The following is a 26,374-nucleotide window of genomic DNA, read 5'->3' on the forward strand; positions in this document are numbered from 1 at the left end:
TCAAGCTCAAATCAAGGAATACACCCATGTGACTTCATGTTCTTAGTGGGACCATAGAAATCTAAATTACATAAAACACTTCAGTATAAGAGTTGTTAAGACACGTATGCCTTTATTTAAAAAAACCCATTCCTTTCAGCAGAGAAGAATTTACCCTCCTACCTTGGCTCTGTATGAGTGAGACCCTCCCTGGAAGTTGACGACACCATAGGCATCAGTGGGGCTCGCCTCTGTGTGTTTTTCCACCGACCACTCCTCCAGCTCGGGCATGGACAGGTTGGAGTTTTCACCCAGCTTCACGTCCGAGTACTTTGTGGCCAAGCTGGCTGTGAAGCCAACATGCTGCCGCACCAGCCGCCCACAGCAGCACCTTAAGGGTGAACACAATCATTTTAATTGGTGTTACAATAACATAATCAATTCCATTTATTTTAGCAATAATCTAACTTGGTTGCAGAACAAAACACAGCACACATTTACAGAATTAAATTTAAAACTATTACTAAACAATAGTTTTCAAAAGCAGAACAATAAAACAGAGGAACAGTGAAACAACAAGGAACAGGAACTCATGGGTAAATACATCATTTCAACAGAGAATTACAAGTTGTAAATATTTATAGTGTCACTGTAAATTGCAAAATCATCAAAACATCTCAGCAATGCAATGAAAAACAAAAATGCATAAAAACTTTTACCCTAACAACCAACCACGATGACAACACTTGACAGACTTCCTAGACTGGAGGTGAGCTTTACCTTTACCTTTAATGAGCTATCAAAGTGTCATCATCACAATTAATGACCAACCTAGGCTTTTTTTTCCTGCTATCTCAACTCCTTTAATTACCTCAGGGGAGAATGTGCATCCTAACACACAAAGACTGGAAGTTAATTGTTTCCTGAGGGGGGCTGCTGCTCAGTGGAATTACACTGAAAAAGAATTTGCCTGCAGACTTTTTCTGGTGTAAAGTAACCGGTCAGCATGGTTTTCTCTCTGGCTAAACCTGTCAGGTAACAGAGAATGAGTCAAAGACCAAACAAATACTTACCGGACTAGCTGCTGGCAAATCTGGCATCCTGGAAGGCATCTACAAGGAATTTCAAAGCAACATATTCAGTCACTCATTTTAATATAAATCACTCCAGACAACACGAATGTGAAGTACATTTGCAAACATACAAAGAGAGTTGTACTGGTCTGATCTCTCCTGGTGAGAAGAAAGTTCTTGGTAGACAAAGTCTGAGGACATTATGGAAGGTTATCTGTCAGCTGGGCCGGCCAGATTGGTCTTTAACCAAGTGAGAGTTATGAAACCTGCCAAGGGGACTCTCACTTTGATCGCAGTCACATGCAGGCCTAAATGGGCCTATGTTCACTAACTAACATCTCCCAATCATCCACAGGCAGAAGCACGTAGTGTAGTTAGCTGAGGAAAGCTAGTGGCAAATAATTGATGTAAAAGAAAACACAGGAAAAAGAGTCACCCCATATCATTGTGAGTTTACGAGAAGAAAGGAAGCAACACAAATTCCTGAAAGTGTAACTAAAAACAAAAATGGCTTACATACAAAGGAGGTGGCTAAACAGTGAATACAAGTAAATGTGGGGGGCACTATTTACAATCAAATAACCAAGAATTTTACTAAAATTTTCTATTTCTTTGTAACTGGATGATGGTTTATTCCATCTGCTGAATCTTTAATTGAGCTATTTCCTGTGTGCTTCTCACGTCAACATGGTACATTGTGAATAACTGGCCTGCATGCAAAGCCAATAAGAAGCCTTCTATACAATTTTAACACTGCTTTGTCAGATTCCAGTACGTCTGCAGAAAAATCCCACCCCACTTGACAAAAGAAAGAACATCCACTTCAGTTCTTCACATACAGTTTTTTTTTTTTATTAAAATAACACTACACAAGGAAATAAACTGTGATTAAAAATTGGATTTTGATTTCACTGAATCAAATAAACGGGCGGGAAGTTGGGAGAGTGTGTCAAGTAAATCTAAAGCTTCCTAAAATGGCAGACTGATAAGAGATTAATATGAAATCCCTTTCCGAGCACAGGAAGATAATATGACACGCAGGTTCATCCCTGGCCTTCCCTCTCATTTAACGCTGTAATTACAGGGACAGACATAAACATTAAAATTATGCAGAAACAGACTCATTTACTTTTTGCAGAGTAGTGGTTAGGGTTTGGGCCTACTTTAACACGCACCATACAATTACCCCGTTTCCATGGCTATAACCACAAGGCACAGTACAGTCCGTCTAAGCACATACCTGTGGGGGTCCTTTGACACTGGAAGTATGTACACACATTCCCTCTTGGTGAAAGTGCTTTCTATCCAGGGTTTCTGGGACTGTGAACAAAGAGAAAATCAGTTGTGAGCAGTGGGCATCAGCTGATGTTCTTCATGTTTGTATTTATTGTTTATTGTTTTTGTATCCAATGAATTAAAGTTGTTAAGCAAATAGTCCCAGGAGGATGTTAAAAACAATGCTCCCCTGTACAGTAACTGAGTGTTTGTACAAACAGTACAGACAATATAACCACTGTAGTTTCAAAAAGACAAGCAAAAAAAGGAAAAAGAACGTGGATAAACAGGTAAGTATATGTTTTACTTTGGTTCAGAATGATTTTCTCTGTAAATAACAAACTCCAAACATTATAAAAGGGTGAATGAAGCTTGTAACCCCTTAATCCAGGATTTAGTATATGAAAATCAAAAGGGATTAGAAGGCTTAATAAGTAAAAAATAAAAATTAAACACACAAAATTAGGGCAACTGCAGTCCAGGAGCCACATCGGCTACAGGTATATGCCAATGTTACCAGCTGTAATAAAATAATCTTGTTCTATGTCGCCATTTTATCCAAACAAGGATTTATGTCACAGGAATTTTCAATTAATGCTTCATTCCTCATTGTTCCCCTGGTACAGCTCAGAGGGACCCACAAGTGATTAGCAACATTAATCCCTCCCAGCACAAAGAGGGAAACCTGCAAACACTGTCACCTGCTTTGCACCAAAGAGTTTCAACTATTCCTGAAATTCAAACAACACTATTACAACAACAAGAGCTGGAAATGTTGGGAAGCAGGCAGTTAGCAGTTAGTCTTTCTTCTGCTGGAGCTAGCTGGAAATGATCCTCACTAGTTTACAAGCAGTTAAATACAGACCGTATAGAGACAGAGGTGATAGTTATGAACCAAAATTATTTCACTGCCCCCTCAAAGGCCCACGTGTCGACTTAAATCTATGAATTTATCTATCCCTAATACCTAGAATTAAATCTATCAGATGTCCATAGTTCCATCCAAGGTTCCATGATGTCTACAACAAAACAGGTCATCCCACTGTTTGACCAATGAGACCGAGCCACTGAGTGTATACCTGGATGTCCTCCTCTTCATCTCTGTGTTTAAGGGCTTTGTACAGGAACATACCAGGGCTCCTTCATGCATCTCCTGGACAAACCACAGTCACCGCAGCCTCCCTCGAGCACCAGATCATCAGCACGAGATCACTACGCTTCTCTAAGTCTCCGTGTCTCTGAGGATCTCCACGTTATTTCCATACAGGTCTCAAAGTCTAGAGCGATGCTGTTACCATACAGATCCGGCCTGAGTTAAAAGCTGAGTGATCAGTGAGAGGCTGCAGCCTCCAAACTTCATCCACTGTTAATCTGTAAGAAGCCACTCAGGGGGCAGATGAATGTGTCTGAGACAGACTAGATATTATACTTAGGCTGGGGAGAAAGAGACGAGGGAGGCGGAGGTGTGGGAGAGGATTAGTGGATGGGCAGAGGCTTCAATGATATATACCTAGTTGTCAACTGAAGACACACCACCAACTGTGATTCATGCAGTACACACAAAACCTCCCCCAACAATGTTTTGGCCCCTGACTTACACTTCAGGAGGCCTCCTTTTAGTTTAAAACTAATTTATTTTGAAATTAGTTTCAAAATAAAAAAGGCAAACATTAAAAAAAGACATCTAGATCAAAATGAGGGGAGGAAAACTATGTTTTAACAGACTGGCCACAGGAAAGCTCTTATCACACATGGAGCCCACAACATGTGTTCACACATTTGTGTAAGGCAGTGGTTTTGATGATCACACTTAGGTCTGCCATAAGGAAAATATTTACATCGGGTGTGTCCACACGTCACAAGCAATTTTGATAGATGACACTTTTTTCTATTCTATTCAGGAGAGCACCGGTGACATCAGAAAGGTTGCGTAAATAATGTAACTTCAAACTTTATTTAGCATTTAAATTCTTTTTTTGGACGGACACCTACTCTCATTTCACTTTTATTTTGTTAATCTTTATCTTACAAGAACTTAACATGGCAGAAAGTTTGAACGTACTGTGACCTAGCCAATGATCTTATGTGTGTCATGTTTTTTGTAGGTGTAAATTATTATCTTCACAGCGGGAATTATCATCTTTTTCAATATGGATTTATGTTTGGGCTGAACCTTGCCCTGAATCTTCAGTTAACCACACAGTGCAGACAAACCCTCAATTATCAAAACCACCTGTTTAGAGGTGAAAACAAAAGTGAATGCTTGATAATATTCTACAAATCCACACAAAAAAACTGTGCACATTCAGAGGTATGAAAGTAAGAGGTTCAAAAATAATAATAAAAAAAAAACAATAGCTTAGAAACAAAACTGGAACTGGGGGGAAGCAGATAGAATGGTTCTGTCCAAAGGTAACAAAATCCAGCTCCCAGCACCTGCAAACCTCTAAAACCTTTCAGCTGAGCTAGGCTGCAGCAGTGTTTTCCACACTGACACTCCAGCTCCATCAGAGGCAAATGTAATCATGGTTACAGCTCCACACGCAGTTACATGTGGATCTCTATAAACTTTATTTTTCATGAATTTTGACTCTACAGTTCACCACTGTTAAACATCTTATGAGCTGTGTTCCTGGTGTAATGTCACCATCGTGTGCTGCTCGTGCAGCAGGTCATTGACTCTTCAGTGCCCTCTTGTTAACTGGATTAGTGACCTGATCAGTGTCTCATATCTAATTCATTGTAAAGCGATTTGGTGCCAGCTGGAGCAGAGGCAGGTGTGAGACGCACCCTTCAACCAAAGGGAGATCTCTGTGATTGGCTGCGGAAGAATTCTTACAACAACAACAAAAAAACAAAACACTGGCCTCGTCTTGATTCAACAAAGTGTTAACGAGGTAGATAAAGCCGGACTGTGCCCTGCTAACCTGTAACCATGGTACCTGAGAATGTCAGGCAACAAAAGACTTGAGCACTTTAGAGCCCCTGCCAAAAACACACACTCTCACTCTCCCACTTCCTCACTCCCTCCCTCTTCCTCTCTGGCTTCTTTCTCTGAGCTCCAGCTTTTATGATTACTCTGTTCCTGTAGGAAATATAACCCAGCACCTTTCCATCTCATTCAGTCCAACACTGTAGGATGCTGTGAGTTTGTTTATGGGTAAACTTGTGTGTGTGTGTGTGTGTGTGAGAGACAGTAGGTGAGGTCATGTCCATCTGAATCAACGCGTGTTTGTGGAAGTGAATGTGCTTTTAAATGGAGAGATATTGCTGCTTTTTCTTACAGTTGTCAGCTCCCAAAGCACAAAAACATACAATGTGAACTCGTCCAACAATGTGAAACCTCGCCAACTGAGCTCTTCCTTCCCCTTCCTTCTTCCTCCCAACAATGTAACAAGGTTGGCTGGTCAACCCATCATTCCTCTGGCCCTGCCTGACGTAATATGGGGTGAGATAACATCTGGCTTGGCAATTCTATTACCCATTAGAAAGAGTGGAGGCTATGGGGTCAGCACTTTAGGGTGAGCAGTAGCCAAACAAAAGAGTGGTTCTCAGAGAGCAAGCAGAAGGGACAAAATGTTTTTTTCTGTTTTATTTCATTTTCATTTAATTTAACAAATTGTCATCAACATGCACTAACTATGATAATGCTTGTAGGAGTTTCCTTTTTTTGTGGTGGAAGATAAAAATAACATTTGGGTTAGAAGTAAATGAAAGCGAATTAGTGCTGCAGCCTTTTGATATTTAACTGAAACTACAGTTAAATATGAAAAGGTATTTAACTGTAGTTAAACATTGTTACAACAACTGCAACTGAACCACTGGTATATAGCTATAGTTATAGGGATGGACACAGAACTGGGGCATCTTCCATGGTACAGTGAGCTAAGGCTCCTGCCGTGAGAGTTTTCCATGCCATAACCTTAATTCCTCACTGCTGTTTCTCTTTGCATTAAGTCACATCACAGGGGAACTGCAGCTGTACCACAAAGCCCCCCAGGAATGACCGAAAAATCTGAATATAGACACAGATTGTCATACATTTTGTACTACATTCAATCAGAGCTAAAAAAAGATGGGTTGATTAATCAGTTAGTCGACTGACAAATTCATCTGCAAGGATTTTTATGATCAATTAACTCTTTCAGTCATTTTTCTGGGTTTTTTATGCTGGACTTAAAAACAAGCTGTTTTTCTGGTCTTGTATGATAGTAAATATATCATCTTTGGTTCAATCAGACAAAATAAGACATTTGAAGATGACTCAGAAGAACAAGAAGTACTAAAAATGTGCTGGTATCTGCAGATCTGCTTTCAAGTTTTTTGGGGAATCTCAAACTCTAACACGTTCAAACACTAAGGACAAGGAGAGCTCTGAACAAAATGTCTGAAAAATGTGGTGCCATCTGCCTAAATTTCTGAGGCAGGCAAAACCACTGTTAGGGACTAACAGGCATGATTTACCAGTATACAAATGTCATGACAATTACAAATGTAATCAAAATTATGAAAAATGTTCCACAAGCTTATTGTGAAACATCTGTATTAAACCTCACAGCACACAGGTCTGAATCAGATCTTTTGGTTAACCTAAGTGTGACTCATTTCCAAGTCTCAGGTTTACAGCTCTGGACAGTTCTTTTTGATGGGGTCAAAGTAGGGTCAAAAAAAGAGAATATATCATACACTATGAGACAATAACTCATATAAAGACACAGACGGGCCTTATCACTTTGCAATCCTTGCCCCATCTTAATTGTTTCAAGATCTAGGCCTATAAAAGTGTTAAATGGATGGAAAGGGTTCCTTATAGCCTTCAGATAAGATTCCTGGAAGGCTGCAAACAGAAGTAAAGTCAGTTCATACAGTCATGAGACCAAAGTGTGATGGCTCTCCAACTCTCACACTTGTGCCCCTGGGGCATAGCTCTGAAAGACTGCATAGCATGTGCTCATACCATGCTGGCATGCCACCCTGAGTCCTACCTCCAAGCAGCTGTATAACCCAGTAATGTAAAGCATGTGATGACTTTTCTTCTCAACATCTGGCACTCATAGAGCAGGTTAAGAGACAGCAGCAGGGACAGTGCCAAGTTACTGTTTTCTAAACCTCTCTGCTTAAAGGGCCTGCTATAAAAGGAGAAATGTGTATTTCTCTTTGCACATGCAGTACAATAACAGCAACATGAGAAATAAAAGATGTACTGAGCTGGTATTCTCTCCAGTGCTCTTTAGATAGTTCACAGTGCACACAAGCAGAGAGAGGGGAAGCGGCAGTGGTGGCAGTGGTGGTAGAGGCTGTGGTGGTGGGGTCAGCTGAAAAAGAGCTACAGGGGAGCGGCTCCATTCATAAAAATCAACAAACTGAAAGTGTGGCCAATTTTTCTGAGCACCCAGTCCAGGGCCACTGGAAAAAACTTTATCAGCCATCTTCAAATGGGCTTGTGTGTGTGTGGCACAAATGGATTAGAGCGTGAGATAGCAGGGCTCAGAGAGGCATGCCACAGTCACTCTGCAGGCTGAAACACGCAAGCGGTTACACACACACACGCTCGGTACACAGACAAGCACATAAACACACTGTTGTAGCGTGTCTATTCTGGAGCACAACAAAGTGATGCAAGACCATTTTCTCCCAGCTCACACAACACCAAAGCCTGAGCTGATGACCAGTTCAGCCATCCACCATTACATAAGAAACTGTGACTTAGCAATAATATAGCTCTGTTACCGGCTGGTAATACAGATCAAATCGTGCTGACTACTCTGATGAACCAGCTTTAGTCCAAATCAAGCAGAGCAGCCTGACAGTAACAGTGTCCCTCATCCAGGGGTAAGCTGGGGCATGTGACCAGCTCAGGCAGGCACTGTGGGAAATAAGACAGTTTTGCACAGAGGCAAAAGGCAGGCTCTGGCGGCTCTGGATTTACATTGAAGAAACGCAAATACAATAGAGGCAGGGGATATATATCATTAAATCAATACCACAATGGGAGATTAGGTATCATCTGCGATGTGGGTAATGATATTTTCCTCATCTTACAGGCCACAACACAGATAGCATCTGCTGAATAATTCTGCCCTATTTGAGTTAAGTGAACAACAAATGTCTGTTATCATCACACCCTGATTACTGATTACTCCTTTTTACTTTTAAACATTATGCATGTCTTTGGATAGCTGCACAAAAGTGCCTGCGTGATATGACAATATAATTTGTCTACTGTGAGAAACCTACCACACTGTTCATGCCGTGGTACCTCTCCCTTTAATATCTCACAGTGCATCAGGCCATTGTGGGCTGCGCTGCAAATTACTGAAGAGGACTGATCTATGAATAATTTTATCCATATTGCCCACTCCTAATCGAAACCATGATCACATTATTAATATTTAAGTGCGGGGTATATTAGTTGATATTGTAATTAGCACCCAGCTCCAACACACTGTGTACTAACAACACCGTGTGGTCAAGTCTGACTCACAGTTCTGGCTACATGTCATCCACTCAGCACCTCAGTCTGCTTGTCGAGGAAAGACCAGACAGGAAATTCTTGGGGGAAAAAAGAGGAGGCCGTGCTTGTCACGAAGGGGAAAATTACAACTTAAAAACACAAACGATGAGACAAGTCTTCAACAATGTCTGCTGCGGGCCTGAAACATTTAACTCTCACCAAACAGCAGACAGTCGTGAGCGGGCGAACAGCTGATTAACAAAAGTCTGAGATAATAAACGCACCATTTCAACATCACTTAACTTTTCCCGACGCTGGCGGGATACAAAGCGTTCACTTCAGACGGACTTGGCAGCCACTCAAGGTGGCATTGACTTGTTACTGGCAATGACAGCGTGTCTTGTCCGACATCTGAGACAGCTGCTAAAAATATGTCTTAAACGAGTGCCAACTGCTCTGAAATGGACCCTTTTTATCTGTGCACTATCTATAGGATTATCTAGCGAGTAGAAGCTCTGTATTACGACGAAGAAAGAGCTAACATCAGCCAGATACCGCAGCTGCCGTAGCTAGTTAGCTTACGTTAAGTACCTAGCATTTAGCGCTAGCGAGCTAGCTATTTAGCTTGCTAACGTTACGCCCGTGTGTGATTTTGGGGGATTCTTGCTAGACGGTGTGTCACCGTGTACACTTTACATATTACGTCCGAGCTGCACTGTTTTAGCTGAACAGCCAGACAGTCAGCAACATACAGCAAACACCAACGGAATCTCGGCTGGGTGCCTGACAGGCAGCAGGCAGCATGCATGAGGGGGACCTGACACTCAAAAACCCCCGATCAGTCACGACGATCCTCAGCGCCAAATTGCCCGGGCTATAAACCCTCGGAGGAAGGCAGCTGACTACCGGGAGAGGATCACCTACCATTCTCTTCACCGTTGAGACTCAGGAAGAGCTGTGTCGTGGCTTTTATCCATCTATCGCCGGTGCTCTCGGTTAGCCTTGGAAGGAAAGCCCGGTGGACGTTGGAGAGATCCGCTTCGGCTGCAGCTCCAACGGAAGGTTGCTTTTTCATAATTGTGCGACTCCAGACTGACGCTGCATGACGACCCGGCTGACTCAGCCTGCACACTGTCACATGGCTGAGGCGGAGCCACCGGCCACATGTGCGCTTTGTTTGACCTCCTAATAAATACGAACGGCCCCCAGAAAACGGAAAATATTTCTGCTGTCCTCGTCCTGTCTCAATTAACTAGCCTGGCTGAGTGTTAACATACAGACAGAACGGTTCCACTTTTTAATAAGACACCTACTATGGGTTTATACAGTAAGAGGCATCTTTGCGAATGGTTAATGAATAATTTACTAATGCTTTATAGGTTAGTCGGAGCCCATAAGAACAACTTGGTTGCCAAGTCCTAAAAAAAAAATCCCTCCCTTTACCATTTATTCTCCCCTACATTTGCTTTGAATCTTTATCTTTATTATAAAGACCTTCTAGGTAAGGTTACACTTTGGTCTCATAGCCTTTATAACCGCACACCTCATGGCTTATAAGAGAGTGAGAAATCTCGTGTGTGTGTGTTTGACTAATCTATAAAAGAAGGGAAATCTTGCTTTACCCACTGTTATACTGGTCAACTTACTACTTTAAAAAAATCTCTCTCTATACACACACACACAATTCCAAAACAGCCAAATGGATTTTTTTTTAGGTAGTAAGTTGATCAGTATAACAGTGGGTAAAGCAAGATTTCTCTTCTTTTATAGATTAGTCAAATGATACACGAATTGATTCAGAATATTTAACAGCTACCAGTACAGTTTAGCTTATCCTGAAGTAAAAATTAACCCAGTCATATTAAAATCACAACAGCAAGTTCCAGAGTAAATAAAATGAAATATAACTGGCTTTAAATGGTAGTACAAGATTTAAAAATTCAAACACACTATGCTCACTATAAACCTAGAGGTCATTAAGGCATTACTTAATGACCTCTGTGAGGTATGATGGCTGGTTGGAGGGACTGTTCACAGTGGGCTCCTTCTCCTCCTCACTAAGATAAAGGCCTTTTACCATTTGACATTCAATATGACATTACAAACAAACAGAACAGCAAGTTACTCCTTGTTTAGACCTGTGCCATTTAATCTACAGCAAGATAAAAAAAAAAAAAACATACAAGAGCATTAAACAGAAATTGTTCATTTAATATAAGGCAATGAAAGAAATCACATCTCAAAAGTTATCAAAATGTATCATTTTGAAGTAATTTAAACCCAACGCCCTCCCTTCCCATGACGAATTAACTGTCAAGCTAAATATTATAAAGTGCTTTCTCAGTTTGTTGTATGCAACCATCACCAAGGTAAAGTCATTACAATGTTCCGAACATGAACCTAACAAACATGTATGGCATGAAACAAGCCTCTCAATCACATCTCTGTTCCTCTTATCTATTTCCTAACTGTTCACAGCAGTCAAAATGAACCCAATATGTTTGAAGAATGTGTTCAATAACATATGTTCCCTTGCTTTGCAAACATTATATTAAAATGTATCTTTAAAAAAAACATCCAGCAGTTGGTTCTACACTGTAAGTCAGCATCTTTCTCCTCTTACGGAACAGTCGGTTCTTCCCTCTACAAAGAAAAGGGAAAAAAAGTTAATAATTCTTCAATTTAATGCTTTGGTTCACTGAATACCAATGACAGGCAAAGAAAGACAGCTTCTTAGAGGGGATTTTAATTTGTAATGGGTACTGCATATACAAAGGCAGACGCACAGTACGTTCTACAAATACCAAAACACAGAGATAACATATCCCAAAATCCATGCCACAGCTCTCCCAGGTTAACTGCAAGCAGCAACATGCAGAGGGCAACATGAGCATGTTGGTAACTGCATGAAGGGTGGAGTGGTAAGAGTATTAATTCCCGTTGATCGGAAAAGAGGGATGAGTGGAGAAAGAAAATGAAAAAACAAACTGTGATTAAAACAAACTGAAGAAACTATGAAATAAAGTTAATGGTATTCCAGGGCCATGGCTTTAAAACAAGTCCACTTTGGAGTGTGGCAGAGAAGCTCATATCTGAAGGTTATTTTCAATCACCTAGAGACACCTAGTGGTCCGTTGATGCAAAACACTGTACTGTCCAAACTTCCTCCAAGTTCTTTGTATTTTATCACACTGACCCTGGAAATCAGGAGTTAAAATGTCAAAAGAAAACAAAAAGGGGATAAAAAAAAGCTGGTAAGAGAAGAAAAGGCACTGCAGTAAGCAACACTGTAAAATGGCAGGAGAGATGCAGAGGAGAGGTGTGGGTTGGAGGGAAGCACACCTGGCAACAAAGGTTCCCTGGATGAGTCCAAGACCTGAGGAAGATGATGCCAGGTCAGAATTATATATTTTTTCCTGCTCTCTCTCTCTGACTCTCCCTCCCTCTCTCTCTCTCACACATGTCAATGTAGAACCATAGGGTGAGAAATGTAAGGAACATAAAGGTATTTCAAAATGAACAGTGTGTATCAGCTGTCAACAGTGTAAATGGTAATCATTTTCAAAAGCATACTGCAGATAATGGATGAATTTCCTAGCTTCCAGTCAGCCTTTGATTCAGTTCATGCCTGCTGGGTATGCAGACCTGCAGAGACTTCTGTCTGAAGAACTCAACTAAGATAAGCTGCCAGCGTCCGGTGTAGTGGTGCTCAAAACATGCATCTGCATGAACACACTAGAATTATGTCACTTCAAGGGATTCACCACCAGTGTAAAATTAATTTCAAGTCACAGCAAGTTGATTTTCACACTATACGAACAACAAATGTTGTTGCTGGCTGGAAGGTATGAAAACATTCTGAACAATTAAAAAAACAAACAAAAAAACTGCTGCTTTGGTCCCTAAAGACTGCAGAGTTACTGTTCAGGTTTATCTGCTCTCTGAGGGTGAATAGCTCCTAGCTGTTGTAATACTCTTACATCCCAACAATATTTTAAATTCAAGTTAATTAAATGGTGGTGGTTGTTTGCATATTAACTATGCATGTATTTAAGTGTACTATTTAACTATAAAGTCTTGGAATACCCTGAGCAAATCGCACACTGGCTTTGTAAGCAGCAGCAGCCTAAGATTTCTCTCAAATCCTCAGTGTGACCTTGTGTGTTGAGATAAGACACTTTTATACACATATTACACACAATATACTCATCTTGGATTTTTTACTCATCATGGAAATATCACAAGCCCTTAGCTCATTTAGAGTTGGTCATAAAATAGTAATGACTGGGTGACACACACGGTCACCTCAGGCTAAAAAGCATACAAATCGCAGATATCTTTACATTGTTGTAGATTCAGTTCTTCAAAGAAAGCACAATAGGCTGGAACAGAGTTGGTCACTACACTATAAGTGGGTGACTCTCTGTGATCTCTGAAGTGATGCTGTTGGTGTTTATTCAGTACCTCTACCTGTAGAGAGCTAAGTGCTAACTTGAGTCTTCTCAGCTTGCAGGGCTGATCAGGAAATGTTTTTTTAGTTTTGCTTGCTAAACTAAAGCTTGCAAGTCTTGTTCATAATAGTAAATATGTGACTAGCAGTGAGCATACATCTTGGCAATAAGCCTCGCTCTGAACTTCAGTCTTTCTTTGAAATAGCAGGGTGCTGACTTTTGGTTCCATGAACTGGTGGTGAAAAGGTTATGGCATAGATACAAGAGGAGTGAAGTTCTTGAGAAATGCACTGAAAAACCTGTTTAAATCCACTAAGGAAATACCATCACAGTTCTCAAACACCACTATTGTGCAAACCCTGTGTAAAAATCACTCTGAATTCTCTCTCTACTCCTCCCACCTCATAAGTGGTTCCTGTCCAGAAGTGCTTTATCTCTCCCCGGCACCCAGCCACCACGGCAGAAGTTATCAGCGTGAAGGGCACCAGGTAGAGTAGAGCAGGCTGACCCATCCCTGACAGCAGCATTACGACAAATGTCAGGATCATTCCCAGCAGGTAGGCTAGAGAGACAAACAGAAATACAGCGAAAAAGAAACGAGGTAAACTTAAAGTTGGCACCACTAAAAGATACAATCAAAACTTGAATCCAGTGAAAGTTGATCAGTGAACTGCTGACACCTAGTGGCCAGCCAGAAAAATGTCTGCAGTTTACTAGCGCTATTAAAGAGACACTTTTTTTTACAGAGCTCTATAAGCACATGTGCAACACAAGAATATATTTAGTAATGTAATTCAGTTAAATCTAAAATGGAGGGAGGAGTATGTGCAATGAGAACAAATAATAATTACTGTCCATGCACAATATGAAATATATAGTATTCAAAAATATGAAAAATAGAAACAATGACATCCACTCTTAAAGCGTAACACTGTAAAACATGTGCTTATGAGCACTGTAAACCACCAATTACCTGGATAAGATGTATATTTAGCTAATTTTCTATATAATATTTTATTTTTATTACATTTCCTAAAGATGCAAGTCAAATTACTCTACACAAGATGTCATGTTTAGATGCAGTAATGAAAAAGCTACAATAAGAGTTAAGACAATAATAGTTTAGCTTTGATGTACCTATACAGCAGCTGACAAAGTAGATCTTCTTGCGGCTGTTGATCCAAACATCAAATCTGCTGCAGTAGGCCACCAGGAGACCTGTTGGACCAAGACAAATTCAGACTGTGAGTCATATAATCACACTACAAACGTTTACCTTCCCTTATTCAGTCTCAGCTCACAGACACACCTCTTCCAGGCTAAATTTAGATACTTGCAGTTTGTGCAATGAAAAGAGAGACATAGTTAAACTGACTGGCAACCAGCAGCCACTGTTGTCTGCATTCAAAACATTACCATCAACAGTTTAGGTGCCCACTGATGGTGACACTTTAACCTCACCTGGAACAATGATATCCCCGTAACCCAGGATGGAGAACTGCATCCCACACAGGTTCTGAGCCCAGGCTGAGAACCGTGGGACCCGCATCACCACTGGCAGCTGAGAAAATAAAACATTTTAGATTTTGTGTGTGAGAAAGCAGAACTGTGAGTGAGCTGTGCTTTGTGTTACACTAACTCAACCTGGCTGCAATCTCACTACTTCATATCAGTTTCTCAAAGCTGCAGCAAACTGGAGATTTTTTTTGTTTTGGCGCACATATGTATTTGGATATATTGTGTATACTGCTATATTTTGTAATTCCCATCTGACTGCCATCACATCCACAAATTGGTTCGTCCTCCTGTTTTGAAAAGCCTGTATAGTCTATGTGGATAGTAAAGAAAGTAGCTACTGTGCAAATTCAACACAGTTTACTTGATTTGCTGTTTCATGAATCAGCTTTGATTTCATTTGGTCAATTCAGAAACAGACCAGAACCCCCTGAAGGGCAAATCATATGACAATGATGTATTAACATTGAAATATGCCTTGTAAAATGATTCAGCTTAAGCAGAACTGCTACGTTAAACATGCACTCAGGTAACTTAAAAGCACCCACCACCTGATAGTCACGTGAGTCTATGTCTATCCCTTTAAAAATTCACTTTTGTGAAAGGACTAGGGAAAGATACAGGCAGATCACGCAAGTGTTGTGCTTTCATAAGGTAAATACCAACTAAGAAAAAAATAAAAATGTAATAACATAGAAACACATGAAGAGGGTGGGCAACAAGAAAAACTGGGGGTACACACAAGTGATCGTGTAGACTCCTACATTTCATGGTACAAATATTACTCAATTCAAAAGATGCTACAGAAAGGTATTTTTATTAGTGTGAGTGTTTCGTCAGCTTCTTTATATGTTATTTCTCTCGTTAACACAAAAGTTTGAATTTGGGTGGTTCCCAGGTGTGTGTCTCAGGTTACTAATCAACACCCACCATCTGTTCATGAGAATCGATGTGAGACCAAAACATCTACAACCCCCAGCCCTCCCCACCCACCTCGGGATGTAGCATTAAACATGGATAACAAGTCAAGCCTTACTTTCTCAAAGGGAGCCTGGGGTTCAGCGGGGACCTCCACACTGTTACCTTGCGTCTAAGACAGAGCCCACCCAACCCCAGCGCACAGTTAGTCAATCAGTCTCCTCAGGGCATCAACAACAAGCAGAGCAGATCAGCCAGGATGTTAATAAAGCCGGTGCAAACTTGACAGGGAATTCCACCAAGCTTAGCTTTCAGCGTGCTGTTCATGTGACTTAAATGACTGAGATCAGAAACTCCACACCGCTCTCCTTTAACACAAACTTACTCCACCAAATTTTTATTCACCAAGTGATATTTCAGTATTCAATCTTCTAAAGAAGTAAACAACTTTCATTTTTCATTTTTGCCTTGAACTATAAGCATGGAAAAACAATCCTGGAATGGTATTATTTTTAATTTTTTTTTTGCTGTCTAGATATTAGAACTAATATAAAAAACACTGTCCACTAAGTTTTTTTTTTCAACCTTCCCAAACCTTAAAATTCAGTGAAAAGAAAACAGTGAGAAGAATTGATGTGGAATCTGATATTTTAGAAAATATTTTGGCAAAAAAATACAGTTTGGTGGAGTTCCTCTTCAATGGGAAGAAATGCAGGGGGACTTACCTTCTCCCCAGATGCATCCGGGCCCAGGGCAACCTGCACCATAATGCTAACTCCATTCTGTTGGCAGAGGAAGGAGATCCTGAGCATTCATATTACGTTACTTGTCTATTTATAAAACCCACTGTATCACACTGAAACACTAGAAGTGCAAAAACATCTTCTGTTCAATAATATCAGGCTTCTGTATGTAGCTACGTGTACACTTCCCTTTGCAAATCATCACTTGTTCACTCAACAGACACATGTTAACTGGATGCCAAAACAGATTTAACTTTAAGGCAAAAAGAGGTTGAACATGAAAGTAGGAAATATACAGGAATGGCAGAAAAAATATCATCCCCATTTGAAATCTGTGGCAGTCAAATTATGTAGGAAAACTCCACAGATTCAGCTCTAAGACCACAGAAAAAAACATAAATAAATATACTCATACCTTGGTGAAGAAAGGAGTAATGAAAACGAAGAAGACGTCATACACAAGAAGGAGGCTCAGCAGAATCACACAGATCTAGGAAATAATGAGAAAAATCACAAACATACTGATTACAGAGCTGATGAAACTGAAAAAAAATTACATATATTTTAACATAACACTGCTTTATCAGAACTGTATTATTGCCAATTACAATAAATGTACAGGTCTGTTTTCCTGATGCAAAGGCAACAGAGAGTAGTGGCAGAGGACAATAAATTTAAAAACATATACTTTAATAAACATAGCAATGGCAGTAAAAGCACTCCATATAAACAAAGTACAAAAGAAAGATCATGCAAATCATGAAAGAAGAGGCACCTTGAAATTCGACAGAGAAATAGTCTTCATGAAGTTGAGGCAGAAAGCGATGCCGAGGAGGTCCTGCAAGATCCAGATCCATCTAAAAGGAAAAGAAGAACTCTCATACCTTGTATATTAACCTTTTCATATATTTCAACTTTAACTAAAGAAGTCTACTTATGGATATAGCACATAAAGAAGGTGCAGTAAGTTACACTTTACACAAAGCCATAACTCATTCTCCAGCATTCTCTATCTTTAGATAACTGGATTCTAACTGGTCTGACTTTCACATTCACAAACTTAGACTAAGCTGTCTGAAAAAGATCATGAGAATAAGAAGTCATGTTAAGGACACTGTGACTGTAAACACTAACCGAAATAATATCTCAAAATAATGAGACACTTGGGCTGCAATAACCCTGATCACATCACTGTTACGTTAAACATAACTAAGTGTGATGCTGAGCTTGCAATTTAAGCTATTCATTAATGATTTTTACTCTGTATCTTAAAGAATTAAAAAATGACAGCAACATGCTCCTGCATTTATTCAATTATTGCACACACAAGAGCATATGACACTGTGCCACCATTATGAAATAATACCATGCATACAGGATACCATGGTAATGGAAATAAAACACAGTGCATTCACCTTCATGGACAAGGTCAGTTTGCATTTAGGTTTTAACGATGTAATGTTTTAACAAATAAACACCAGAACAGGAAGTTAAAGACACTGAATTGGGCCTTGCAATATCAAAAACACTGCTATGAGGTTTATCATTTCCTGCTTTACCACCAAAACAGTTCCTGGTGGTGGCACAGGCAGGTAAACAGACAAGAGAGAATATGGTTGTGTGTTTCGTGTACCCAGACAGTACCTGTCTTCATTTCTGTAGACTCCCCAGACCACAGCAATGCTAATGCACACAGCGGCCAGTATGAGAGACCTCACTGAGAAGTTCCAATTTCGGACTGAGAAGCTAGGAAAAGACACAGCCACACACTAAAATAAACAAAGACTTCCAGCAGATGGGGCTGTGATGAGACAGACATGGTGAGTTACAGGAAGAGCGCAAAAAAAAAAAACTCAGTTTCACATCTTCTCACTGTGACCACAATGTCTGTCTTGTTTAGTAGGAAAAAGGTTAGTGTATTTACAGAGAAACTGGGGGAAGAAGTAAAACATTTACATATATTCAGTTACGCTGAGCTGTTCATTAAATAGAACTGACACACGTATGTTCATTTCTGTGAAGATTGTTTTTGTGAAGACTGAATATTGTCTGTGAGTCTCACATCACAATTATCTATTTTTTATTTGCTCAACACAAGTGGAATATGTGGGCGCATTTGTGTGTGTGTATCTTTGTTGAAAGAGAGCTGCTCATACCTCACAGTACCACAGCCAATTTTTTCCAGCACTGCATCAAGGCAGCTGAACAGTGCAGAGGCAGATGCCAGGCAGAATATAGCAATAATGATGTACACTGGGAGGGGGATAGAAAAACAGATCACATCAACAAAACATTAGGTAACATTACTTTTTTGACTACGTAGGAGCTGCTTTTCGACCCACTCACCAAGTACATTGTAGAAGAAGTACATGAGGACCAGCATCCCGCACATCATGGCGACAAAGATAACCACTTTCAGAGGAGAATACAGGGAAATCTCACCACCGTCTGCTTTGTTTTCTCCCCCTCCTCCCCCAACTGCACTGCTATTCAACCGGTCTCTGCCACAAACAGAAGAAAAAAACATATCAATTGTTGTTGTGTGCTTTCCATGCCTACAGGATTAGACAATTGTGGCTCTGGAAAAACTGGGTAGATCATACAATTTAATGCATCTGATACAAAAGCACTGCAATAAATATGACCTTTGGAAAAGAACGTATAGCTGGTTTACAATGTAACTGCCATCTACTGGTATGTAATATTGTAAAGGTGTAATTAGCTGGTTGATAAATTACTTTATTACCGATCACTAACAAAAACATGTTTAAACAGTTTGAAAAACAATATGTTTATCTGTAAGCTCACAGCCCTGTCAGTGCAGCTGAAATATCTCACCTCTCACATGCCCCACTCCAGTAGCCGCCCAAGGCAACTGTGACAATAGAGATCACCAGAATGACGGCAATGCTTGGATCAATCTTTGAGTGAGGCGGTGCATACAGCTTCACCAACATCTCATTACCAAACACCTGAGGACACATACAAAGGTTCAGCAAATCAATCTCTGTAAAAGGAGTGATAACAAGGCCAAACACAATAACACCAGAAAAAGTAAAGACCGTATGACCTGCTGTGCTTCCAGGAAGTCCCTGTGCCTCATGAGCGCCAGTGGAATATGGACTTTTGCGTACTCGGAGTTATTGGCTGATGGAGTGATCTGAAAAGCAGACCAGCATAAAAGAGATTTTTTATAAATACACTTGGTTGGGCTGAAGAAAATTTCTTAACTTGCCTTTGATGAGATTTCTGTCATGTTGTGAAAGGTTTATTGACATATAAAAAGGCAAAGGATGACACAGTGCACCAATCATGATGACTACAAGCAAGAAGATTTGTTTTACATAGAAAATATCTAGATTTAGATGGAAACCCCCACATCCAAACCACTGGTGTGTCACTTCCCTATTTCTGAATCACTTCTGTCCGCGTACACTGGTGTATCCTGACATCAGGATTATGATCAGGGACAAACAGAAAAGAACAAAAGACAACGGATCCTCCAAAGTAGTTAGTTAGAAATTTAAAAGACATTAAAATGTTAGGGGAAAGGTCAAATCACATTTAAAAATACAGATGGATGTAAATGTCCTACCAATGATTTGTTGCTGGCAATGAGCAAAGTTGTAGCTCCGAGGCTCTGAGCAACCAATGCTTTCTGGGAGAAATCACAGTCCCCCCTCATCACCACCAATGCCTTGCCCTTTACCACATCTGGACTGACCCCTGAGCCATTACACAGCACAGTGGAGGTCATATTCACCAGTGGATACTGCGTCTGGAAAAGTGAAAACACAAGGAAAATGAACTATCATTTTCCCATCACAGCTTTGGGAATGAAGCCACGTGGTTGTGAATGTTAGAGTAAAAACAACAAAGTAATTTAATCTGTTTCTGAATTGTAAATACTTCTGGTTACCACAGCAATCAGAGTGGTAAACCACCAGGTCGTACTAAAGATTTAAAAATAGCAATAAGTGATATTTTGGCATATGGGATTATTTATGTTTGTGTACAGTTTGTCTACTTGACTGGCCACATAGGCAGGTAACCACCTGTTGACTGAAAAATAGAACAAAATATGAAACAAAAGGAATTACTTAGGAAGCTAATAAAAATGAAAGTTGCTCTTCTGGTCGCATGCTCACAACAGAATACTGCCTAAAGAAAACTTACAGCAGCAACAAGGGTTTGTGACAGCGGGGTCCAGGAGTGATTGTAGACGATGCAGTACTCCCTGTCTGTTTTTCCATCTGAAATGTGCAGAATCGCTTCTTGGCAGTTTATCTGTTGGGAAATAATAGTTATTTTCTATAGTTTCACACTAACTTTAAGGTTTTTAAGAAAATATCAGTACCGAACGAAGCATGCTAAAAGGAGTGAACAGAAAGCAACTGACTGGTTTGGCATGGCAGTCATTTAAATGCTTTCATTTTCTCATAGTTTTAATATCAAGTACTACCTGTAAAACATGGCTCAGTGATCAAAACATCTTTCCTCGCTTCTGACATAAATAAGCAAATACGTCCTTATTGGTGAGATCATAGAGGAAATCACCCTCCGCCAAACCTCGACATATACCTCTGAATAAGTTGGCCACATTAGATTTTAACGGCCTCCGATTGGGCTATAAAAACATCTCAGTTTTGGAAACTTGTATCTACACAAACACCTTTCACATAACGCTACAACAATGCGGAAATGAAGCTAATTTCATCCAGCTCGAATCAAACTAGCTGAGGCTAACATCGAGCTAGCGTTAGCACACTGACAGCAGCCATTTGTCTAAATATATATCGGACAACACGGACCTCCTGAGGCACAGGCTGGTCCAGAGTACTGTCCACACACTGAGGATGTAATTTAATGAGTTAACAGTAGTCCCAGCTAACATGTTTTTCGACGGTAAGTCAGACTGTCGGGCCCGTCAACTGCTAACACACATCCAAGTTCAGTTTCACTTCTCATCGTTCATCAACTTACCTGCGATACCGCGAAAAGGACCGACAAAACAACGACTTTGACAGCTCTTTCCATTTTGGTGACATTCGCTTTTTCGCAGAGGGCTGAAGCATCAACATCAATGGACTTCTGTACGGCACGGAGACACGTTTTTGTTCGCTAAGTTTCTCGTATCTTCACAGTAGCTGTTGCGCTTGGCAACAGCTGACAGGGACTTCCTGTATTGGCTCGCGACACGTGACACGCTGAGCCGGTGGTGTCTGTTTCGCCTCACAGCGTCTCAGCAGCAACCTGCACATACACTGACATTAAGTCAACTGTACTGGTACTAATGAAATACTTATCGGTTTAAAGTGATACCTGAATGGAGGTATGGTGGAGGAAAACAAGACTATGGGGCATGGGTGGCTTGCTCATGGATCGCCTCCTGGGCACAGCACCAAGGTGCCTGAAGTGACATCTGATATTTTTTCTGGCTGGGGAGTCAATCAAACATAAAGGGACACAAAACAGCTTCAGATACAAACATGTGTAAAATGACCAAAAAGGAACACAAATTAACTGGAAGACAAAAAAAAAATGTAAATAAAATATAATAAATAAAAATAATAACAATAATAACAATAATAAAATAAACTGATTTTTTTTAAGAGAGTTGTCAGTAAAGTGGTAAGAGACTAAATGACTTTGAAATAAAGCTGCTCTGTGAATTTATGAGAAGTCCACTGATTTTCTACACACTTTCAGGTATATATGTTTGTCACTGTCACAATAAACACACAATATAAACAATATAAACGATATAATTTAATTATTTTAGAATAACAAAAAAAAAAGAATAATATACAAATAAAATATAGAATAAATATTCTGAATAGCACAAATGCTTTATCACACAAATGACAATACACTAAAGGAAATCTAATTGTAACATTGTTGCACTAAGAACAGCAAACAAAAACTAAAACCTGACGTTTCTGGCCTTCATTGATGCAAAATCATCAGTAATGTCATCATAGGAAATCTGCTCCCCTATTGAGTGATTGATCCTAATGACAGCAAGGCCAGTGAGCCCTTCCTGAGACATGGTTGACCTCAGGTACGACTTGACCAACGTTAGCTTTGAAAAGCTCCTCTCTGCTTGAGTGATTTTATTAGCCACACAATTCAGAAAAACAAAACCATGCAGGAATTATAGGCCTGTATTTATAATATGAATGTGAATGAGGTGACCTTAGCCCACTAATTCCATTAGAGTTGTTAAACTATACAGTGGATTCACCCCCCCTGCAGGGGGCGCCAATTTGCCAATTCCCCACACAGTAATATGGCAGATAATAGAAAACCGCTTAGCGGCACAGATGATTTTTTTCACGTGGTTGTGCCGCCCCCATGTGATGCCGCCCCGGGTGGGTGCCCGGTTCGCCCGTGCCAAAAACCGCACCTTGCGTTGTGGCTTTTGCGTTTCTGTTGCGACGTATGCATTTGCATGGCCTTTCTCGACCACCGTAGAGTTTGTAGGGCATCCATTGAGCAGCAGTTCAAAGGAGGTTCGGCTCATGACGTCACGATATCATCTGCCTTTGATACCAAGGTGACGGCTCTGACAATGGCGTCACTATGGCGTCACTATGGCAGCCCTATAAATTAGGAGCCTCCCTTCACTGACTCAGTAACGTTTCTGAGGAGGAAGGGACAGCTCTGGTGGGGGTGAGTCGCCGGGGTTATCCGCTACCAACGTCTTTGCTGGAGGCTTTCGGTTCATTTTGAGCGTTTGTGTGGTTAATATCCAGGAGAACTTCAATACAGACGTGACCCCCGGCCATCAGACGCTGTCCTCCTCTCTCTCTCCCTGAGAGAGAAAGAGAGAGTTATTGCTCTCTCTTTCTCTCTCAGGGAGAGAGTGAGAGAGACACAGAGAGAGAGAGAGAGAGAGAGAGAGAGAGAGAGAGAGAGAGAGAGCTCCTCTCTCTCTGTGTTTCTTTCTCTCCCTCTCTGAGAGAGATAGAGAGAAAGAGAGAGCAAAAATTCTCTCTGTCTCTCTCAGAGAGAGAGAGAGAGAGAAACACAGAGAGCGAGAGAGTTTTTCTCTCTCTCTCTCTCTCTCTCTCTCTCTCTCTCTCTCTGTGTTTTCTCTCTGGGTCCTCGATCGTCTCTCTCAGGCAGAGAGAAAGGGAAGAGCAAGAGATCTCTCTCCTCTCTGTCAGGCAGAGAGCGCGAGTAGACGCCAGAGAGTTTCCCTCCTCGCTCCCTCTCTCTCCCCCATACTGTCTATGGGAGAGAGAGAGAGAGAGAGAGAGAGAGAGAGAGAGAGAGAGAGAGAGCGAGAAGGAGAACCTGACCTTCTTTTCTCTCTATCTCAGCTTCTCTGTTGTTCTCTCTTTCTCTTCCTTCCACAGCAAGAGAGTTTTTTCCTCTCTCTCTCAGAGAGTTATTCTCTCCGAGAGAAAGAGAGAGTTTTCTCTCTCTTTCTTCCCTCCTTAATGAGAAAGAGAGTTTTTTCCTCTCTCTCTCTGTTATTCTCTCTCTGAGAGAAAGAGTTTTCTCTCTCTTCTCCTCGTCCTCCTCCTCTTTTCTCTCTATCTCAGCTTCTCTGTTCTCTTTCTCTTCCTTCCACAGCGAAAGAGAGTTTTTTCCTCTCTCTTTCTCTCAGTTATTCTCTCTGAGCGAAAGAGTTTTCTCTTTCTTCCCTCCTTAATGAGAAAGAGTTTTTTCCTCTCTTTCTCTCAGAGAGTTAGTTTTCTCTCTCTTTCTTCTCCTCCTCCTCCTCCTCTTTTCTTTCTATCTCAGCTTCTCTATTGTTCTCTCTTTCTCTTCCTTCCACAGCAAAAAAGAGTTTTTTCCTCTCTCTTTCGCTCAGAGAGTTATTCTCTCTGAGCGAAAGAGAGTTTTCTCTCTTTCTTCCCTCCTTAATGAGAAAGAGTTTTTTCCTCTCTCTTTCTCTTAGAGTTATTCTCTCTGAGAGAAAGAGAGAGTTTTCTCTCTTTCTTCCCTCCACAGCGAAAGAGTTTTTCCTCTCTCTTTCTCTTAGAGTTATTCTCTCTGAGAGAAAGAGAGTTTTCTCTCTCTTTCTTCCCTCCTCAATGAGAAAGAGAGTTTTTTCCTCTCTCTCTCAGAGTTATTCTCTCCAAGAGAAAGAGAGAGTTTTCTCTCTCTTTCTCTCAGTTATTCTCTCTGAGCGAAAGAGAGAGTTTTCTCTCTTTCTTCCCTCCTTAATGAGAAAGTGTTTTTTCCTCTCTCTTTCTCTCAGAGTTATTCTCTCTGAGAGAAAGAGAGAGTTTTCTCTCTTTTTTACCTCCTCAATGAGAAAGAGAGAGTTTTTTCCTCTCTCTTTCTCTCAGAGAGTTGTTTTCTCTCTGAGAGAAAGAGAGAGTTTTCTCTCTCTTTCTGTGTGTGCGTGCGTGTGTATGTGTGGGTGGATGTGTTTAACCCCCCCCCAACACACACACACGCACCTACATAAAATAATAAAAAATTTTAAATTATTAAAATAAGAGTTATAATGATATCTTCCATGATCTCTGCTCTTCATTTTCATACAGTAGTTGTTTAAGTGTAAGTAGAAAACATCTTCTTGAATCCACATCAGCAACTTCAAAATTACAAGTCGGCACGTTACAGGCCATGAATGAGGCAAAGTGGTAAATGCAGCTCCAAAAGTCACAGTGCTAAGAATCCAGATGGGTAAAATTAGAAACTGTGGATACATTACAGATAGCTGTTACTGTAGTATGACTGAGGTGTACCATGTTGGAAATAAAGCTCTTTATACTACGGTGGCAGAGGAAGGCCACGCAAATGCAAACGTTGCAACACAAATGCAAAAGCCACACAATGGAAGTTAAGTCACAACTTACTTTCTGGCTACAAGTGGAAGAGGAGAAGAAGTAAGTGGAACCTTCTTCAGAAACTTACAATTATTGCTGTCATTATGTGATTGTCACAAATGAACAATGCTAATAATTAATATTTTAATATTTACGTACTCTGCCGTCTAGCTTTGGACTACTATAAAGCTTAAGTATAAGTAAGTATCTGAAGGAGGTTTCACTTACTTCTCCTCCTCTTCCACTTTGTATCCAGAAGGTAACAACTTCCGTTGTGTGGTTTTTGTATTTGTGTTGTGGCCAGTGGTGATTCTACATTGAATTACTCCCTGGAAGAGACCCCCCCGCCAAAATTCCAATAAAAAAAGAAGAGACTTTTTGTTTTATTACAACGATATTTATATTATAACAATCTCCAACTCCAACATTGCCAAAACAATTTAGAAATGAAAGTTATCAGAAATTAAATATTCTATATTCATAAAAATCGCAAAAATATAAACAATCATACATAACAACAACAGAGAATAACAATAATATAAAATAAAAACAATATAATTTTATTATTTTAGAATAAAAAAATAAAAGAATAATATGCAAATAAAATATAGAATAAATATTCTGAATAGCACAAATCCTTCATCACACAAATGAAAACACACTAAAGGAGACATGTTTGACCTCAGGTACGACTTGACCAACTTTAGCTTTGAGAAGCTCCTCTCTGCTTGAGTGTTTTTATTAGCCACACAATTCAGAAAAACAAAACCGTGCAGGAATTATAGGCCTGTATTTATAATATGAATGTGAATGAGGTGACCATAGCCCACTAATTCCATTAGAGTATTTTGCTCTATACAGTGGATTGACCCCCCCTGTTCCATTTGGGAGAGACCCAGAGGTGAACTGTCTCCCGCGCCCCCCTCCCCTTTCCCTTCCTCACACAGCTTCTGAGCACAGCACCTTCTCAGCAAGCAGGTGCGCTTGCAGCTGCAGGGGGGGCCAATTTGCCAATTCCCCACACAGTAATATGGCAGATGATTTTTTTTTCGCGTGGTTGTGCCGCCCCCATGTGATGCCACCCCGGGCGGGTGCCCGGTTCGCCCGTTTCAAAAGCCGCCACTGGACCTGAGAGTGTGTAGAAAAATCAGTGAACCTATTATTCCACCTGCCCAGG

General features: G+C 40.5%; 2 protein-coding genes across 6 annotated transcripts in view; both read right to left on the reverse strand.

Moving 5' to 3' along the window:
* Window positions 1-9,885, reverse strand: part of trpm7 (transient receptor potential cation channel, subfamily M, member 7) — a 36,614-nt gene extending 26,729 nt beyond the window's left edge. For 2 of the 3 annotated variants that reach the window (XM_041040683.1, XM_041040674.1), the window contains exons 1-4: window positions 9,706-9,884; window positions 2,293-2,372; window positions 1,053-1,091; window positions 163-370 (exon numbers count right to left, since the gene is read on the reverse strand). In XM_041040683.1, the coding sequence (XP_040896617.1) occupies window positions 163-370; window positions 1,053-1,091; window positions 2,293-2,372; window positions 9,706-9,708 (330 nt within the window). In that variant the 5' untranslated portion in view covers window positions 9,709-9,884. Of the gene's footprint in view, window positions 1-162; window positions 371-1,052; window positions 1,092-2,292; window positions 2,373-9,705 lie in introns of all 3 variants that reach the window. The other variant, XM_041040691.1, reaches the window with a different exon arrangement.
* A 1,086-nt stretch (window positions 9,886-10,971) lies between these two features.
* On the reverse strand, window positions 10,972-21,600 carry zgc:123258 (uncharacterized protein LOC641502 homolog). Of its 3 annotated transcripts, XM_041037480.1 has the most exons (17): window positions 21,392-21,600; window positions 20,585-20,695; window positions 20,004-20,186; window positions 19,479-19,568; window positions 19,247-19,380; window positions 18,755-18,909; window positions 18,565-18,661; window positions 18,053-18,154; window positions 17,184-17,265; window positions 16,824-16,898; window positions 16,391-16,447; window positions 15,784-15,837; window positions 14,694-14,793; window positions 14,370-14,450; window positions 13,634-13,794; window positions 12,124-12,157; window positions 10,972-11,424 (listed from the first exon to the last, which is right to left on the reverse strand). In XM_041037480.1, the coding sequence occupies exons 1-17, from the start codon at window positions 21,443-21,445 to the stop codon at window positions 11,384-11,386; spliced, it is 1,611 nt and encodes a 536-aa protein (XP_040893414.1). In that variant the 5' UTR covers window positions 21,446-21,600; the 3' UTR covers window positions 10,972-11,383. The 3 variants fall into 3 exon arrangements, with proteins under 3 accessions (XP_040893414.1, XP_040893431.1, XP_040893423.1); XM_041037497.1 differs by lacking the exon at window positions 15,784-15,837; XM_041037489.1 differs by lacking the exon at window positions 12,124-12,157.
* Between the last annotated feature and the right edge of the window lie 4,774 nt (window positions 21,601-26,374).

Source organism: Toxotes jaculatrix, chromosome 1, assembly GCF_017976425.1.
Source record: "Toxotes jaculatrix isolate fToxJac2 chromosome 1, fToxJac2.pri, whole genome shotgun sequence".
Classification (NCBI taxonomy): Eukaryota; Metazoa; Chordata; class Actinopteri; family Toxotidae; genus Toxotes; species Toxotes jaculatrix.

Excerpts from the sequence above, each read along its gene's own strand:
- zgc:123258 (XM_041037480.1), bottom strand. The coding sequence starts at position 21,445 with ATGGAAAGAGCTGTCAAAGTCGTTGTTTTGTCGGTCCTTTTCGCGGTA. Across the intron at positions 18,155-18,564 it reads ATTGGCTGTGGTACTGTGAG|CTTCTCAGTCCGAAATTGGA; the intron begins GTATGAGCAGCT and ends GTCTTTTCCTAG. Across the intron at positions 16,448-16,823 it reads TTACTCCTTTCTTCACCAAG|AATGGAGTTAGCATTATGGT; the intron begins GTATGAGTATAT and ends CTCTGCCAACAG.